An 18075-nucleotide genomic window follows, 5' to 3' on the forward strand; every position below is an offset into this window, starting at 1 on the left:
ACAGCGTCTGTCTGACACCTAGTGGATACAGAAACTGCCTGAAGGGTCCGATGCAGTTTTAGTAAAACACTTTTACTGAATACCATGGATCTTGTTTTTCAGAAATTTTCACACTAAAAAAGTCACAAAAGCTATGCAGTGCATTTGAATTTATCCCTCTTTACTCTGATACCCGTAAATAAAATCCAGTGCAACCAAAAACCTTCAGAAGTCCATAGATATCACCTGTGTGTAATTCAGTCTTAGTATAAATCCAGCTTTTCTGTGAAGGCCTCTGACATTTGTGAGAGGAAGTAAATGAACAGCATCACGAAGACCAATGAACAGAGCACAGAGGTCAGAGATAAACTCATGGAGATGTTTTGGCCAGCGTTAGGTTATAAAACAACATCCCAAGCTTGAAACATCTCACAGAGCACTGTATGGTCTGACATCTGTAAACTGAAAGAGTCTGGCACAACTGCAAACCTACCAAGATATGGCCATCCACCTTAACTGAAAGGGTGGGCAAGGAGGCCATCAATCAGTCAAGTGGCCCATTGTAACTCTGGAGGAGCTACAGAGATCCACAGCTCAGGTGGATAAAAAACACAGGACACCTATTGGTCACACTCTCCACAAATCTGACCTTTAGGGAATTGTGCCAAGAAGAGAAAAAGCCAATAAAAATACTCTCTGTCATTTGCCACAAGCCATGTAGGAGACATAGCATACATATAGAAGAAGGTAATCCTGGAAGAAGACCTGTTAGAGGTTGCAGAAGACATGATGGTTCACCTTCTAGCAGGAAAACGTCTCTAAACATGCAGCCAGAGCTGCAATGAATTGGCATAGATCAAAACATATTAGAATGGGAATTGAGCTATTTTGCAAAGAACAGAAAGCACGTTTTTGTTGAAGTATGTTGAAGTTGGTATTTTTGACAAAATGCATGGATGCTTTTGCAAACTAACAGATTTAAGATATTTGTTTTAATTTAAGTATGCCACACTTAATACAGCAGCTGCAAAAATAAACATCAACATTTACTTTTTACATTGCCATGGACAATTTTGTGCCAACAAATTAACACCAGCATAATACTCTTTCAGCCAAGAGAGTATTTTATTGGTTGCATGTTTAATTAGCAAATGGATATCTGGACAGTTATGCAGACAATAACTGATCAGCTGATGTGTGAATTAGCAAACTACTCAGTCACCATGACAGTCTGTTAAAAATATAGCCAAGAAAAATTTCTAATGTTAGGTATAATTCCTCAGGATTTTAATCACATTGCACCTGATTCTTTAATGAAGATCATAGGTTGCAACTCCATTAGGAGCTTCCTCACTAGTTGTGGACAGGTTGGCAGGGTAAGTCGGCACAAAGATCTGTTTGTGTGAACACCTGGTCTTTTTAAATTTGATGACGAATGCGAAAGTCGTGGTGTGTGTACCCAGCTTAAGAGGAGTTCCTGCTTGGGCATAAACAGTGCAAATTTACACTCTATACCTATGAAAACACGTGGTTGTGTCCTTGCGTGTATGCCTGATAGAGTGGCTTATTTAAGTCTGTTTCATGCTACAAGTGATCAATAGATGAGTCATTTTGGACCAAACCCTCACATTTTTAAAGCTCAAATTGTGACCACTTGGTAACATTAGGTGTCTCAAAAATAAACGAACCTGAAATCGCAAGGCTTACGGAAGTCTGTGGTTCATAAATCTAAATTGGCTTGGCTTTAAGGGTGTGTAGAGCTTTTGACACAGTATAGGTCAAATCATAACCCATCTCTCCGGGCAATGTGTCATTCCATTAAAAATAAAAGTGAGTGGCCAAAATTGTAGGAATTTAGCCAGCTGTGCCTGATTCCGCTCTGGAAGTGAAGCTTGTTTGGGCTGTAAGTCTCGGCGAGCTTAGTCAAGCGCAGAATCGGTGCCCCAGCACCAGCAAGACATTGTCTAAACAGAAATGACACAGTGACAGGCCAGGCCACAGACTGCACTTTACAAGTTAACAAAGGGGAGATTTTAGGAGGAAACTTAGAAATGAAGCAGTAGCTGGTGCTACAAGGCGTGAGGAGGTGCCTCTGCATAGCTGTAGAGACTGATGAAAATGTTCTTCAGCACTTTCCCATTGATTTAATAAAAAGGGCCTTAACTGAGCAAACACTGATGAAAGGGAATCATTATCTGTGCATGTATAAGGTCGACCGCTCCCCTGCTTCCATATTTATGGCCAGCGGTTTGTGTTTTATAAAGCCCCGCACACATTTTACAGGGAAAAATTGTACAACATCAACTAAATACCGACTGTTTACAGTGACTTGCAAAAGTTTTCACACCCCTTGATCTTTTTCCCATTTCCTCACATTACAACCACAAACTTGAATGTATTTTATTCAGATTTTATGTGATTGAACAACAAAAAGTAGTGCACAATTGTTAATTGGTATAAAAAAGAAAATGCTTTTCAAAATTGTTTACAAATAAAAATCTGAAATGTCAGTTGTGCATTTTTACTCAGCATCCGTTACTTGGATACCTTTAAATAAATCCCAGTGTAACCAACTGGCTTCAGAAGTCACCAACAATAGAGTTCACCTTGGTGTACTCTAATCTCAGTATAAACACAGCTGTTCTCTGAAGGCCTCAGTGGTATGTTAGAGACAATTGGTGATCAAACAGCATGATGAAGCCTGAGTAACAATTCAATTCAGTTTTATTTATATAGCGCCAATTCACAACACATGTTGTCTCAAGGCAATTCACAACAGTCAGGTACATACATTCCAATTAATCCTAACAATTGAACAGTGCAGTCGGAGTTAGCTTTTTATTCAAATTGGATAAAAAGTTTTTCTATCTTAGGAAACCCAGCAGATTGCATCCAGTCAGTGACTTGCAGCATTCCCTCCTCCCGGATGAGCATGTAGAGACAGTGGACAGTCACTGGCGTTGACTTTGCAGCAATCCCTCATACTGAGCATGCATGTAGCAACAGTGGAGAGAAAAAACTCCCTTTTAACAGGAAGAAACCTCCAGCAGAACCAGGCTCAGTGTGAGCGGCCATCTGCCACGACCGACTGGGGGTTTGAGAGAATAGAGCAGAGACACAAAGAGAACAAAGAAGCACTGATCCAGGAGTACTTTCTATGGGAAGGAAAAGTAAATGTTAATGGATGTAGCTCCTTTAGTCGTTTCATCTAGAAAGAAAGAACAGATAAACTTTGAGCCAGTTTTCAAGGTTAGAGTCTGAAAGAGAGCACATAGAGTCAGTCACAGTAAAAGCTCAGTCAATCGCCATGTCTAGGAGAGAGAAAGGGTTAAACACTAAAAGACAGGGCTATGTGGATCATTGGTAGAGGGTGAGCATTAAGTTGTTGCCAGCAGAAGCTTGGACAATGCCCCTCTCCAAAAAGGTGTCACAGGTAGACAACAGAGTCAGTCCAGGTGTAGCTTCTAGGAAGAGAAAAGAGAGAACAAAGTTAAAAGCTGAAATAACAGCAAATAATGCAAAATTGGAGAGTAGTGTGAGAATGTAGCGAAGAGGGTGAAAGTGGTCGTTATGTCCTCCAGCAGCCTAAGCCTATAGCAGCATAACTACAGAGATAGTTTCAGTTCAGATTATTTAGTTAAACGGCGCTTATTTACAACAATGTTGTCTCAAGGCACCTCACAAAGGGTCCCACTGATGGTCATTGTTATACTAAAAACCACAATGATTGGGATACCTCTCTCTGTCAGACTGATTATAACCATTGGAAAAGAGAAGGGGTCATACAGGTAGCAGAAATGGAGGGTAACCAACAGGGAGGGAAGAAGGCTAAGCCACTCTAACTATAAGCTTTATCAAAAAGGAAAGTTTTAAGCCTAGCCTTAAAAGTAGACAGGGTGTCTGCCTCACGGACTAAAACTGGGAGCTGGTTCCACAGGAGAGGAGCCTGATAACTAAAGATCTGCCTCCCATTCTACTTCTAGAGACTCTAGGAACCACCAGTAAACCTGCAGTCTGAGAACAAAGTGCTCTGTTAGGAACATATGGAACAATCAGATCTCTGATGTATGATGGAGCTAGATTAAGGGCTTTATATGTGAGGAGGAGAATTTTAAATTCTATTCTGGATTGAACAGGGAGCCAATGAAGGGAAGCTAAAATAGGAGAAATATGATCTCTCTTTTTAATTGTCATCAGAACTCTTGCTGCAGCATTTTGAATCAGCTGAAGGCTTTTAACTGCATTTTGTGGACATCCAGATAGTAACGAATTACAATAGTCCAGCTTTGAAGTAACAAATGCATGGACAGGTCAGGGAAAAGGTGGAAACATTTAAAACAAGAAATAAAACACAAGCTTTGAACATTTTACAGAGCTTTGTTCACTCTATCAGCCAAAAAAAAAAGAAAACGTATGGCACAACTACAAACCTACCTAAATGGACAGGCCAGGCAAGGAGAGCATTAATCAGAGAAGCAACTGTGGTAAGAGAGGGTCATGGTAACTCTGGAGGAGCTGTAGAGATCCAAAGCTCAGGTGGGTGAACCTGTGACAGGATGACTATTAGTCATGCATTTTGCACATCAGGCCTTTATGAAGGGATGGCAAGAGTAATTAGTAAAAAATTCAACCTCTACATATACAAAGCTGGTAAAGACATGCCCCTAAAGTCCTCCAGGAGTTGTTTGAGCAATATGCACTGACTCAGGTCACCACATAGAAAACCATTTCCCTTCGTAATTATGCACAGCTCTGTGTCATTTTATCAAAGAAAATCCCAAAAAGCTCATTTAAAGCTTGTGGTTATAATGTGACATAAATGTGAAAAAACGTTCAAGGGGTGTACTTTTGCAAAGCACTGAAAGGGGAGCAGTTACATCAAGTCAAGCACAGACTGAACTCTCACTTACTTTCACCCCCCCACCCCCTCCCCACACTCTTGTTTTGTTATATGTAGTGAGGACCATGTGTTGACTCCCATTGACTTCCATTGATTTTCAGTCATTTTCAACCCTTTCTATGCCCTAACCCTGACACCATTACCAGTGCATGCCTAACCCTAACCTTAACCTAAACTCAATTCACACCTTAGTCCTAAACCTAACTGTTAGCAAAATAGGTCGTGAGGACCAGCAAAATGTCCTCACTTTGGTAAAAATGCTCCTCAGTTTGATGGTGAAATCGGAAAATTGGTTCTCACTGTGATGCCAAAACAGGAACACACACACACACACACACACACACACACACACACACGGTTTGATCTTAATCTCCTGTGTCTTGTTTCTATTAAACCAAGCGCTCAGGAAAAGACAATCATTTGGTGATTTGAGAATGCCACACTGGTGGTGGGCAGCAGAGGCATCATTTATTTTGCTCCTGTGTAAAAAAATGCGTTGCTGCATCCTCAACTTTTAATATAGCTTGTTGCCTTCAGGCAGACATTAATGAGCCCCTTTTTGTCAAGGTGAAGGAACAGAGAGAGCAGACAATGTGCCCAAATTTAAAATGATGGTGTCACAGAGCTGAGTGGGTTTAATGTGTGGGTAATGGGTTGACACTGCTGTGTTCAAAGCAAAGACGTTAAGCTTAAACATTTGACAAAGCAGATCTATAAGACAGCTTAAATATATCTATTTGTTGAAGTTTTATAACTAAAGATAACCAACAGCTGCATACAACAGCTTTCCCTTTGGGATTAATAAAGTATTTTTGAATTGAATTGAATTGAATATAATAACCACCATAAATCTATTGGTTTAGCACTGACAAAAAAAGCAGGTCAAATTTTCAAAATGTTCTTGACATAAATTTTGATAGCAGAGCCACTAGATGATGCTGTTTAGTTGTTACTTGATTGGTGAAGGTGTATTCCCGGCTCTACTGCCAGGATTATCATGACCCAAGTGTTTATTACTACACTAACATTTATCTTAACTTTAGTGTACTTGTTTTGCATCGGATGCAGCACACAAACTGTATAGGTCTGAGTCTTGACCATGGATTCATACTCACTGAATACAATTCTGTGCCCACATGCCGCTCAAGCAGCTTTTTGTGTATAATTTGCTGTGCTCCGTATAAAAGCCAGAGTACAAGGAAAACATGGTACATTGGTAAATGTGATGACTAAAATGGCTTTTTTGTTGCTTATCTGTGCCCACATTTCAGAAACATGCTTTGATTCTTCTCCAGCCGAACAGGGAACAAACAGACAATCCCATTTGTGGATGTCCTCCACAAAAGGTGAGCAGAACGAACCTTTTCTATCTTAGGGAGCACAAAACAAATAAGATGGAAATTAGCTTGAAAAACACAACCCCCCGGAAATGCAAGCATATTTTTTGTTGGTGTGCAGTTAAATAAGAGTCCTCATGAACGCCATCTGTAAAAGTGAAGCCAGGCCCTAATTTTTCTCAGTTTAACCCCTAAACATCTTGTTGCCAGAATATTCTACAAATGCTTGTCCTTATTTCTTGAATGCCAAACTCCCTATTTCTCTGTTTATGTTGCCTCAACAGTAACATAATACTGTTTTTATACCCCTGTGAGCTCCAACAGACCGCCTGGCAAAGAGAGCAGACAGCAAAATGAATGTTCAAGTATCAAGTATCAGTGCCGCTACAATCATGTGCCAGACAGAGAAACAGATGATGGGTTGAATAGAAATGCAAGCTATATAGGTGAAAGGGGAGGTCTCAAATGTTTCTGTGTTTGAAAATAAAAATGGAGAATGAAGTTTCGAGAAAATAACTTACAGGAAAAGAGAGATGTTTATGTGATGGAGGCAGTCAGATTCTGAGAATGTTCTCTTCCATGTCACATGTGAGTCTGCAGCAGAGTTGCTAAAGAGGGGTTTCTATTTTTAGGGGGAGGAATGTACACAGGCCTCGTGGAAAAAGACCATAACAACAAACAGTGTACAACTCTCTGTCCTACAAAAAGAGAAGCACATGCAGTCGCACAGCATCACCACAAGAACGAGAAAGAGAGGTACAGCAGAATGCCAAGATGCCTTTTTTTCTGACCTTGCTTTAAAGACGGCACCCTCTGCAAAAAACACATCTGAGAAAAAAAAGGGAACCAGGTAAGAGACGTTTGGGAGGGTGGTTTTGTTGCGTTTCATGCTTTGCTCTTGTGTTTGCAAGATGTGTTTGGAGTCATATTTTTTCAGACAAAATGTAGTACTGATGAACTGCATTTTTTTAGATTAAAACAACACATTTTCTGCACTTTTATGAAACATTGAATAAAAAATGCAAGGCTGCAGCTGCACATTTGGGAAACAAAACACACCAATGATTGTGTTTAAACCAGAAATCCTGACAAGTAACCTAGACTGATCACATATACACAGCCACTTTTTAAAAATATCTAAAGGCAGAAGTGCTGAAACAGCAACAAACTACAGCTTTCAGTTAAAAGATTGCGAGTCTTTATACAAGCTCAGGGATGTTCAGACTGTGGTACATGTCCCACCTGTGGGACTTGTACCACAGGTGGGACTTGGGTTGTTTGGTGATATTTTGGTGATTGTTTTCAAGTAAAATGCTACATTACCCATAATTGTGATGTAGCACCAACAGCCAAAATAATGATTTGTTTAAGCACATTGATGTTTCCCTAATCAGAAACTACCCAACAGAGAAAAGCCACTGACAACGATCAGCTCTGGAATTTCCAGTACCAACTAAGGCAAACCACAGTGAACCAGTAACAAGTACTGGTGGTTGATTATGCCGTTCCATGTTCAATGTGCATTGGACAATGTCCATGTCCAAGGCAGAGTCAGAAAACCAATAGGATTTGCTAATCGACCATGCTAGCACCTATTAGTTTTTCATGCTATTGACAATGTGTTCTTCTGCATTTTGTACTTTTTAAACCACTTTCAAGATGTTCAATAAAGCCAGGTGTGAGAAGGAAAATCTTCAAAAGACCAAATAAACTGTTTTAAGTTTTATTCACGCAGCAGCCATTTTGGATTTTAAGGATGATAAGAAACGTCTGACTTTCCCACTAAGTGTTTCATCAATTATTCCAACTTGAAACTTGAAAATGGAACAACTGATTCAGTCCTTCAAACAGGAACATTTTGTTCTTCTTGGTTTGTTTTTGTGACATAAAGTGACAAAATGTAAGTCCTGTTCTACATCTGCTTTAAAATGCCAGTCAGATTAGAGGTACTTGGACATAAAAGGTTATGCAGTGAAACTTGTCATAAAAACATTAGGAACCACCATATTAGACATTTTTTGCTTAGTAAATAGGGAGTGAAAAATTAAGGGATGCTAGCAGTTTCTATGAATGAAAGTCGAGGCATATAAAAATATGAGGGTGTAACTGCTCATTAAAACATAACATTAAATGGGTTACCATTGTCTGTTCTCAGCATGGATTCACCTGCGCTTGAAATCCTTCACTACAAAGATGATGAACAGTCCTCAGCCCTGCTTCTGCAGCTGAACAAACTGAGGGAGGAGAACATCCTGACAGATATCATCATGTGTGCTGATAACACTGAAATCTCCTGCCACCGTAACGTCCTGGTGTCCAGCAGCCCCTACTTTAGAGCCATGTTCTGCAATAACTTCATAGAGACCCAGCAGACCAAGGTTGTTATAAAAGGAATTGGACCTATCATTCTGACCAGTATTGTTGACTATGTTTACACTGGACTCATTAGCATTAACCTGGATAATGTGCTCCATCTGATGCAGGCAGCATCCATGTTGCAATATGGCCGCCTTTTTGAGGCCTGCTCATGTTTCCTCCAGGCACAACTGAGACCAGACAACTGTTTGAGCATGATCAGACTCTCAGATATGATGGACTGTGACAGTTTAAGAGAAAAAGCCAAAAAGATGGCTATAAAGAGCTTCACTGATGTGTCCTTGTCTGAGGACCTGTATGAGCTTTCTTTACAGGAACTGATGGAGTACTTGGATGATGACAGACTTTGTGCTGAGGAGGAGCAGGTTTTTGAGACACTTGTTGCTTGGATCCATCATGATCCTATCTCCAGGCATGGGACCATCAGCAACCTTTTCAAAAAGGTTCGTCTTCGACATTTACATCCTACTTACCTCTTCCAATTCATTGCAAATGACCCTCTGATCCAGTCTTCTACCCTCTGCAATGAGATCATTGAATCTGTAAGGCGCCTCATGTTTTCAGTTGGCACAAGAAGCATCAGAGACTTAATGGTTGACTTTAAAACTTTGTGGGCTGCACCACACCGCTGCAGCTACAACGATACATTAGTGGTGATGGGAGGAAGGAGAAACAATGAGCAGACTTCAAGGGAGGCCTTGATCTTTGACGAGAAGAACCAGAAGTGGCAGCGGCTCACCAAGCTTCCTGTTCGTCTTCACAAAGCCTCCTATGTAGCCCTTCACAGCATACTGTATGTTCTTGGAGGTTTGACCACAAACACAAACTGCAGCCAGGTCAGCCGGACTGTCTACACCCTCTCCCTCAAGACCAACCAGTGGAGGACAGCAGAGCCCATGCTGGAGCCTCGCTTTGCCCACCAGAGTGTCTCCTACCTGCACTTCATCTTCATCCTGGGTGGCCTCGGGTCTGATAGACAGCTGACAACCAGTATGGAAAGGTGAGACCTCAGTCAGAGCATTCTGGTGGTAGGATAGTGAGGTGCAATGGCAAAAAAACTATTTTTTAACATTGTTCGAAGGTACAATAGTATGTTCAACCAATGGGAAGCTGTGTCACCAATACCAGAGGCTGTTCTGCACCCTGCAGTTGCTGCTACCAACCAGAGAATCTACATGTTTGGAGGGCAGGATGCCACATATAACCCAGTCAGATTGATACAGGTAAACTCATAGGAAAATATCCCCTAGTTCCTTTGTTCACCCCTTCTCCCCCAAGTATCCACTCATCTTATGTCTCTTTCCCTTTGTTTTCTGCCCCCAATGACAGGTATATCATATTGGCAGGAACATGTGGTCCAAGATGGAAAACAGAACAGTGAAGAACGTGTCTGCTCCTGCTGTTGTTGTGGATGAAAAAATCTACATCATTGGAGGTAGGTATATAGAACAAACACTATTAAAACTACAAAACAGAAGATACAATTGTGTTTCAAAAAACATGGTTCAAAGAAAGAATAAGGCTAGTTTGGTTGGATGGATGGTCACTATAATAAACATTGCTAAGGGCTAGTTAAATTTAAGTTTTATGTTTGTAAAGGAAGGTAAAGATTTGGCATGCCTGAGTTCAGTAAACAAACAACCCTACAAGGTGTGACCTGCGAACCGTTAGCAGGGATCCATCAATGGATCACACTGGATATGTACGAGGTCAATAAGTCTGTGATGTATTTAGCGGCCAGGGCATTTAAAGCTTTGAAGGTGAGAAGGAAGATTTAAAAATCAATTCAGAATGTATCAAGCAACCAGTGAAGGAAGCAGAGCAATTAAAGCTTTCATGTCTTTTAGACCTGGTAATTAATTTAGCCGCAGCCAACTGGAGAGAGTATAAGGAGCTCTGAGTTAACTGTAAAGAAGTCGTGTACTAGAAATAAAAATGGCCCAAAGACTGATCACTGAGGTACACCACAACTTAACTGAGTCACTAAACTATGGTTAAAATGAAGAAAGGGTATACCTTTTGTTGGGAACTATGTTTGCAGTATGATTGCAATTAGGAGACGGGACCTCAATACTAACTCATAGCTAACAATGCAGGACCTGTAATCGGAAATAACAATGACAATGCTTATAGAAAAGAATATTTCAAAAACCAGCACCAAACTCTAAGACATTACACTTCAGAAAGCTTCACATATCAGAAAAAGCAATAAAGAGAAGAATATACAGTTAAACCCAATATTATTCATACCGCTGAGAGATTTAGGTTTTAACTAATCTTTTAATTTCACAAACATGTTTCTTTTGCCTTTAAGTAATAAGTGTTTTAGAGCGGCCCAGCCAGAGTCTATGAATCTATGAAGCAAGCCAAAGATGAGGTTAATGTCAAGGAGGCCTTCCGAGGTCAAAAACTGGGAGCTCATCTCCAATTAAAAACCGTTAAATACCAGTATGCAAAAAGTTGGCCAGCATTTAGAACAAGGGTTTGTTTGCTGAAATGTTACTGATTTTTTAAAAAGGGAATAAAGGATTTTTTACATGCCATTTAAAAAGAAATTGAAATCTGTACATTTACTTCACGTATCAGAAAGTTCTTAGTAAAATAAAAAAGATAATTTTGGGGTTTACTTTGAGTTTTAGAAAACAAAGTGCTTACCATTTCGTACATGAGAAGACATAAGTTAAATTTCTATGTGTTATAAGTTAACAGGCATTCTGAAATGTTTTGTTTGTGTTTGTGTTGTTTCTGAAACATTTTGCCTATTTAGAAAACATTTTTTCACCTTTAACATAGATAGGTAAATGTATTATTTTAAATAAAGAGACCTACATATATTAGCAAAATGTATAAATGTTGACATATATTTCCTTTCAAATGCATTTGTGGATTGCAACACTGTCCTAGCACTCCAAGTGCTGTCTCTCATATTAATGCCTCCCTCGTCACAGGATACACCAGGAGAGTGATTGCCTACGACACCGAGGCCAACACGTTCATTAAATGTGCCAACCTGAAGGAGCGGAGGATGCACCACGCCGCTGCCTGCCTCAACAACAAGCTCTACGTCACTGGCGGACGTTACATCAGCGGTCATAATCTCATAGAAGACCTGGACACTTTAGAGTGCTTTCACCCAAAGACAGACACTTGGACACATAAAGGGACCTTGCCATATAAACTGTTTGACCACGGCTCCCTGACGCTGACATGTATCGTGCAGAACTGGAAGAAATCATAATAAAGGCAAAGGAACATTTTTAAATGTTTACAATTTTTAACTGTGTTGCCCTGCAATGGACTGGCGACCTGTTCAAGGTGTACCCCGCCTCTCACCCGTAGACTGCTGGAGATAGGCACCAGCTGCCCCGCGACCCACTATGGAAGAAGTGGGTATAGAAAATGGATGGATGGAACTAGTTGTGTATTGAAAGTTTGTACTGAAATTTTAATGAAACAGATTTAAAGCTTGTTTATAAAATGCAGTTGCACAATAAACACCTTTTTCTTAAGAAAATAGTCTGATGCCTGAAAAAGCTTTTTTGCAAGATGTTTCTTTTCAACACATACACCTTTGAAAGAAAGCTGCTCTGCTGCACAGCCTGTTCTCAACCAGTCTAACTTCACAAAGGGTGAAAGCACTATTTTCAGCTTGCTCTGAATCATGAGATTTCACTTGTCACGTTTGAATCCCAGAGGCTCATTGGTTTCAGCTCTCAGGTCTCAGTCTGCACATCTGTCTGGCAAACATTATCCAAGGTTTAGTGGAAGCTGAAATCAAATGGTTTGGATGAGATTTTTAACATTTCTTTTATAAAATGTTCCAATCAAAACAGGAATAGTAAAAACATAGTCAGCTTTTAGTCAACCAAGGCTTTTATTCTAGACCCTTTAATTCAGCATCGTTTTTCCCTTTTGAAATAGTTGTTTGTCTCTCTTTTTATCAACATTTTCTGTTTTTGTTTCCAGACATGCGACTTCTTCCCATATTTAACATTTTGTTACATCCCAAAGGATTTTATGTTCTAGACCTACACAAACTATTACATAATTCTGAAGAGGACGTGAAAGGACCGTCAATACCTTGAATAGCCACTTTTCACTGCTATTATAGTTGTAAGCCTTTTAGGGAAAGGCTTTGCAATCTTAGAAATTGAAAACTTAAAAATTCTTGTTGACAAAATACTGAAACATCAATCAGCTTGGTTCTTTTTTCGAGTCTTAACATTGATTCTCAATTTGACTTAAATCTGGAGTTTGAGTCATTCTAACACAAGAAAGCGATCCATTTAGGATCATTGTCCTGTTGGAAGGGGAACCTTTGGCCTCTATTTCACAAAGCCCATCTCCCTGTACACTATAACCAATTTTATGGTTCCTACTCGAGAAAAATATCCCCACAGCATGATGCCACCCCCACTGTTTCTCATTGGAGATGGTCTTTTCAGGGTGATCTGACCAGCAAACCTTCTTCCACAGATTCTGATACAAATTTACTTTTCCTAAAGATCTATTTAAATATTTTTTATTTGTTTTTAATAATGTTATTTCTGTATTTTTTTCTTGTTTTGTCATATTTTAACTTCATCACATTTTAATTTTCATATGCTGTCTTTGCAAAGCATTTTGTGATTTTTATCTTGTGCCATTAATAAGTAAGATGTACTGAAGCGGTTACAACCTCCTTAAAGATGGGTATTGTGGAGTGGACAACTAACAGCTGACAGATTCTACCACCTGAGCTGTGTATCTCTGCAGCTCCTCCATGGTTACCATGTTCTTCTAGGCTAATTTTCTGATTAATGCTCTCTTGCCTGTCACTCTAGGTGGACTGCCTTGTCTTTTTAGGTTTGCACTTATGCCATACTCTTTTCATTGTTTGGATGATGGATTAAGCAAGCACTGTGAGATGTTGGTATGTTGTTTTAGAACTTAAACCAACTTCAAACTTCTACACAACCTTCTCCCTGAACTGCTGTGTTCCTTGGTCTTCATGTAGCTGTTTGTTCACACATGTTCTCAAACAAACCTCTGAGGCCTTCTCAGAACAGCTGCATTATACTAAAATTAAATTAAATACTCATTATGAAGACAGTTTGTTGAACTAGAATTTATTTGGAAAATTGATCATTCAGAGAGCTGAATTCATATGCATGTCACACTTGCAGATTGTAGATATTTACTTCTAAAGAAATAATTTTATACTATGCAGCAGTTTTGTTCCCCTTCACATTTACGCACTACTCTGAGTTGGTATACATTGAGGTTTGTGGCTCTAATGTGACTAATGTGAGAAAGGTGAGCTTAATGAACATATACAACTGAATAAAGTAAATATAACTATATTAAAATAAGGTATCTGTAAAACCAGAACTTACTTATCCTTCTGTAACAGGCTTTCAATTAATAGTCCAAGCAACAGTCTGAGAGGAAGGCTGGAAAAAAACTATAGGTGATCTGACGTTATTTTGAGTAACAAACAAGAAGGCAAATGTTACACCACGTGAAGTATGTGGCTCTGATAGTGAGCTGGCAGATGCGAAAGAGAGCAGAGACAGAGAGAAACCGATGAGCCGTGTTTCACAACAGAGAATTTGAGCGAGTGATGAAACTCATCCACGAGGAGCTGCAACAGGTGTATATTTGGGCAACCGTGCGTGTGTGTGTGTGTGTGTGTTCCTGTGATTAAGGTTCTTGGCGGGTCGACCAGGACTGACCAGCTGTTGTGTCTTATCACAACATCACAACAAAAACAGAGGTACTGGAAATGAAGAGAGAGAGAAAGTGGTATAATAACATAGTTTATATATACATGCAATGAGGTTTAAATGTCTAATTCTATTACCCAACACTCATATTTCAACTGACTGTAGGTAGATTTCAACTAAGCCTAACAGCCACAGCAACCAGCTCATATTTAAAATGCTGAAAATATCCCATTCTAAGTAGTAGTAAGCACAGACCTGTTTCAAAGTCAGAAGATTTTCTAATACATTTCTAAAATCAAAACAACAAAATGAGAATATTAAAATACAAAACTAGTTTACATTTCGTAATGTTACAGAAACCAAGTTTAACATATTTTATCTGGATTATATGTTATGGACAAATGAAAAAAATCTAAAGAGTCATAGTTTAATCCCCTTCTAAATACAGCTGTTCTGGAACGCCTCACAGAAAGAAGGTGCTCTGGTCAGATGATTAAACGTTTTAGTCAAAAAACAAAATGTGTGCAGTGGAAAACACATTATCCTGAATGCACCATTGGCATCATGGAACATGGTGTTGCCAGCATTATGCTGTGGGGTGCTTTTCTTCAGCAAGAATGGGGAAGCTAGCCAGAGTTGATGGGAAGAAAACAGACATAAATAACCTGCAAAAGACTTGAGACTGGGCCAGAGGTTGACCTTCCAGCAGGACAATGACCCCAAACATATACCAAGAGCAGCCATAGAAGGGTTTAGATAAAAAAAAAAAAATTGTGTGTTAGAATGACCCAGTCAAAGCCCGAACTTGAATCAAAACGAGAATCTGTGATAAGATATGAAAATTGATGTCTACAGATTATATCCACCCCAATCCCAGTTGGATTCAATTTGGTGGATATTGAGCTGTAGCTATGGCTTAAAAATACTTTTTGTTTATAAGCTTTGGTCTGTCAAATAAATTTTGTTTAGATGTTAAGTTAGCTTGATGCAATATAAACTCAAATTATACCTATTATTCCACCTTTAACCAGAAGACATATTATCTGATGTTGGTCCACTCAGTAAACTAAACCAAAACAACTCATGGTCTGAGATCATAGCTTCGTCACCCACTGACCAGACACTTGCTGGGACTTTCCATGTCATCCTTTGGTTGAGCTTGCTCTATAAATAGAATTAAACAGACCTCAGGGACAAACTGCAACATATTAATTACTGAATGTTCTTCAGGTTCTCACAGTCATGTGTTGTCAGCCATGAAGCTCCACTTTTGTTTTACAAATATAACATCATTCTATGCAACAAACCACATGGGGAACTATTTACAAAAGTAAGTGTGAATGCAATCACATCTAGAGATCACTTCACCTAGCCAGTGCACATGCAAAGTGCACAGTGAGCTTTGTTGTTTTGTTTTCAATCCTTATGATCATTTTATTAAGGACTTAAAGTAAAAGTATACATATCCATTAAACACTTTTACATTTTGTAATCTTACAGGCACAAATGTCAACATATGTTACTGGGATTTTATATGGCAGACCAACACAATGCATGGATATGTAATCTGGGTTAATTCTTTGTAGAACCACCTTTGTGTGCAATTACAAGCATTGCACACCAAGAGACAACATTTTTACACTCAGTCTTCCCTAAGACATTGCTCAAGCTCAGTCAGAGATGCGTGGAGAGTTGATGTTGATATCAATTTCCCAGTCTTGCCATAAATTCTAACACATAGATGTGCTTTAATCTACACCATTCCCTTGTTGCTCTGGATATTTCCTCAGGGTCATTGTTCTGCTGGAAGGTCAACCTCTGACCCAGCCACAAGTGTATACAGTTTCTAACAGGTTTTTTTCCAGGATTGCCCTGTATTTAGCTCTAACCATCTTCCATAAACTCGGACCAGCTTCCCTGTTCCTGCTGAACAAAAGCATCCCACAGCATGATGCTGCCACTGCCAATTGTCACTGTGAGGATGGTGTACAGTTAGCTGAAAGCCATTTATCGTTTTCCTTAGTTTTCACAATGATGCTTTCACTAATCCTGCCAGTGAAGAAAAGACTCTTCACTGGCGGCTGCATCAGAAACATGTGATAGACAGGACATAACACAACACATGCAGGTCAGCTGAAAACTGCCTGACATTTGTTAGCACATAATTTTAAAAATGCAAACATTCCTTGACAAAAAAAAACTTACTTCTATTGCTGCAGCCTTTTGATCTGAATGATTACATCAACTCCATGTTTGTTGTGCAGGAGGACTTTGAGAAAGTAGCTGCAGATTACATCATCTGTCAGACTGGACACATTTCCCTTGGTTGAGACAGTAAAGACTCTTTGATCACTTTTAGCTATCTTTCTTTCCAGATTGCAGAGGATAAATCTAAAAACACATTCCTTTTTGATCCATCTGTTCATTAAAGTTACTGTTCATTAATCGTATTACACATTGTCAAATAACAGTATAAACCCATCAATAAACACTTGAAATTTACCTCTAATGATGTAATTATCTCTTGTGACACAGGTCAACCCCCCCAATATGCTCTAGAAGAATCTGAGTACAAGTCAAGCTATTTCTAACCTCAGGATTGACAAAAAGCACCAGGGGCTTTACTGACAGTTCACTGGGAGGCATGAATGTATTTTCCCCCATAATATTTGCACTGACAGTCATATTCTCCAACATGAATACATTATGTTTTATAAAATGTACTAATTCCACTGAAATCTCCTAGCAGTCTTAATGTTGAAATGTGCACTAATCTGTAGTGGATTCTGACCTTAACCATATCCCAGTCTCATTTCTTACCTTGAGTTGTCAGAAAAACAACCATTGCCAATTTTGCATTCCATTTCCCATCTACAGGGGTAGGACAATGAAACTGAAACACCAGTCATTTTAGTGTGGGAGGTTTCATGGCTAAATTAGACCAGCCTGGTAGCCAGTCTTCATTGATTGCACATTGCACCAATAAGAGCAGAGGGTGAAGGTTCAATTAGCAGGGTAAGAGCACAGTTTTGCTCAAAATATTGAAATGCACACAACATTATGGGTGACATACCAGAGTTCAAAAGAGGACAAATTGTTGGTGCACGTCTTGCTGGCGCATCTGTGACCAAGACAGCAAGTCTTTGTGATGTATCAAGAGCCACGGTATCCAGGGTAATGTCAGCATACCACCAAGAAGGACAATCCACATCCAACAGGATTAACTGTGGACGCAAGAGGAAGCTGTCTGAAAGGGATGTTCAGGTGCTAACCCGGATTGTATCCAAAAAACATAAAACCACGGCTGCCCAAATCACGGCAGAATTAAATGTGCACCTCAACTCTCCTGTTTCCACCAGAACTGTCCGTCAGGAGCTCCACAGGGTCAATATACACGGCCGGGCTGCTATAGCCAAACCTTTGGTCACTCATGCCAATGCCAAACGTCGGTTTCAATGGTGCGAGGAGCGCAAATCTTGGGCTGTGGACAACGTGAAACATATATTGTTCTCTGATGAGTCCACCTTTACTGTTTTCCCCACATCCGGGAGAGTTACGGTGTGGAGAAGCCCCAAAGAAGCGTACCACCCAGACTGTTGCATGCCCAGAGTGAAGCATGGGGGTGGATCAGTGATGGTTTGGGCTGCCATATCATGGCATTCCCTTGGCCCAATACTTGTGCTAGATGGGTGCGTCACTGCCAAGGACTACCGAACCATTCTTGAGGACCATGTGCATCCAATGGTTCAAACATTGTATCCTGAAGGTGGTGCCGTGT

The 18075-nt window shown here is 39.8% G+C and overlaps 1 protein-coding gene across 2 annotated transcripts; it reads left to right on the plus strand.

Moving 5' to 3' along the window:
* Positions 1-5845: 5845 nt before the first annotated feature.
* Positions 5846-12108, plus strand: LOC124865392 (kelch-like protein 38). 2 transcript variants are annotated; one of them, XM_047360413.1, is made up of 6 exons: positions 5846-6225; positions 6849-7066; positions 8372-9592; positions 9674-9815; positions 9922-10027; positions 11541-12108. In XM_047360413.1, the coding sequence occupies exons 2-6, from the start codon at positions 6933-6935 to the stop codon at positions 11828-11830; spliced, it is 1893 nt and encodes a 630-aa protein (XP_047216369.1). In that variant the 5' UTR covers positions 5846-6225; positions 6849-6932; the 3' UTR covers positions 11831-12108. The 2 variants fall into 2 exon arrangements, with proteins under 2 accessions (XP_047216369.1, XP_047216370.1); XM_047360414.1 differs by lacking the exon at positions 5846-6225 and having other exon boundaries at positions 6839-7066.
* The last annotated feature ends 5967 nt before the right edge of the window (positions 12109-18075 follow it).

The sequence above is a fragment of the Girardinichthys multiradiatus genome, chromosome 3 (assembly GCF_021462225.1).
Source record: "Girardinichthys multiradiatus isolate DD_20200921_A chromosome 3, DD_fGirMul_XY1, whole genome shotgun sequence".
Classification (NCBI taxonomy): Eukaryota; Metazoa; Chordata; class Actinopteri; order Cyprinodontiformes; family Goodeidae; genus Girardinichthys; species Girardinichthys multiradiatus.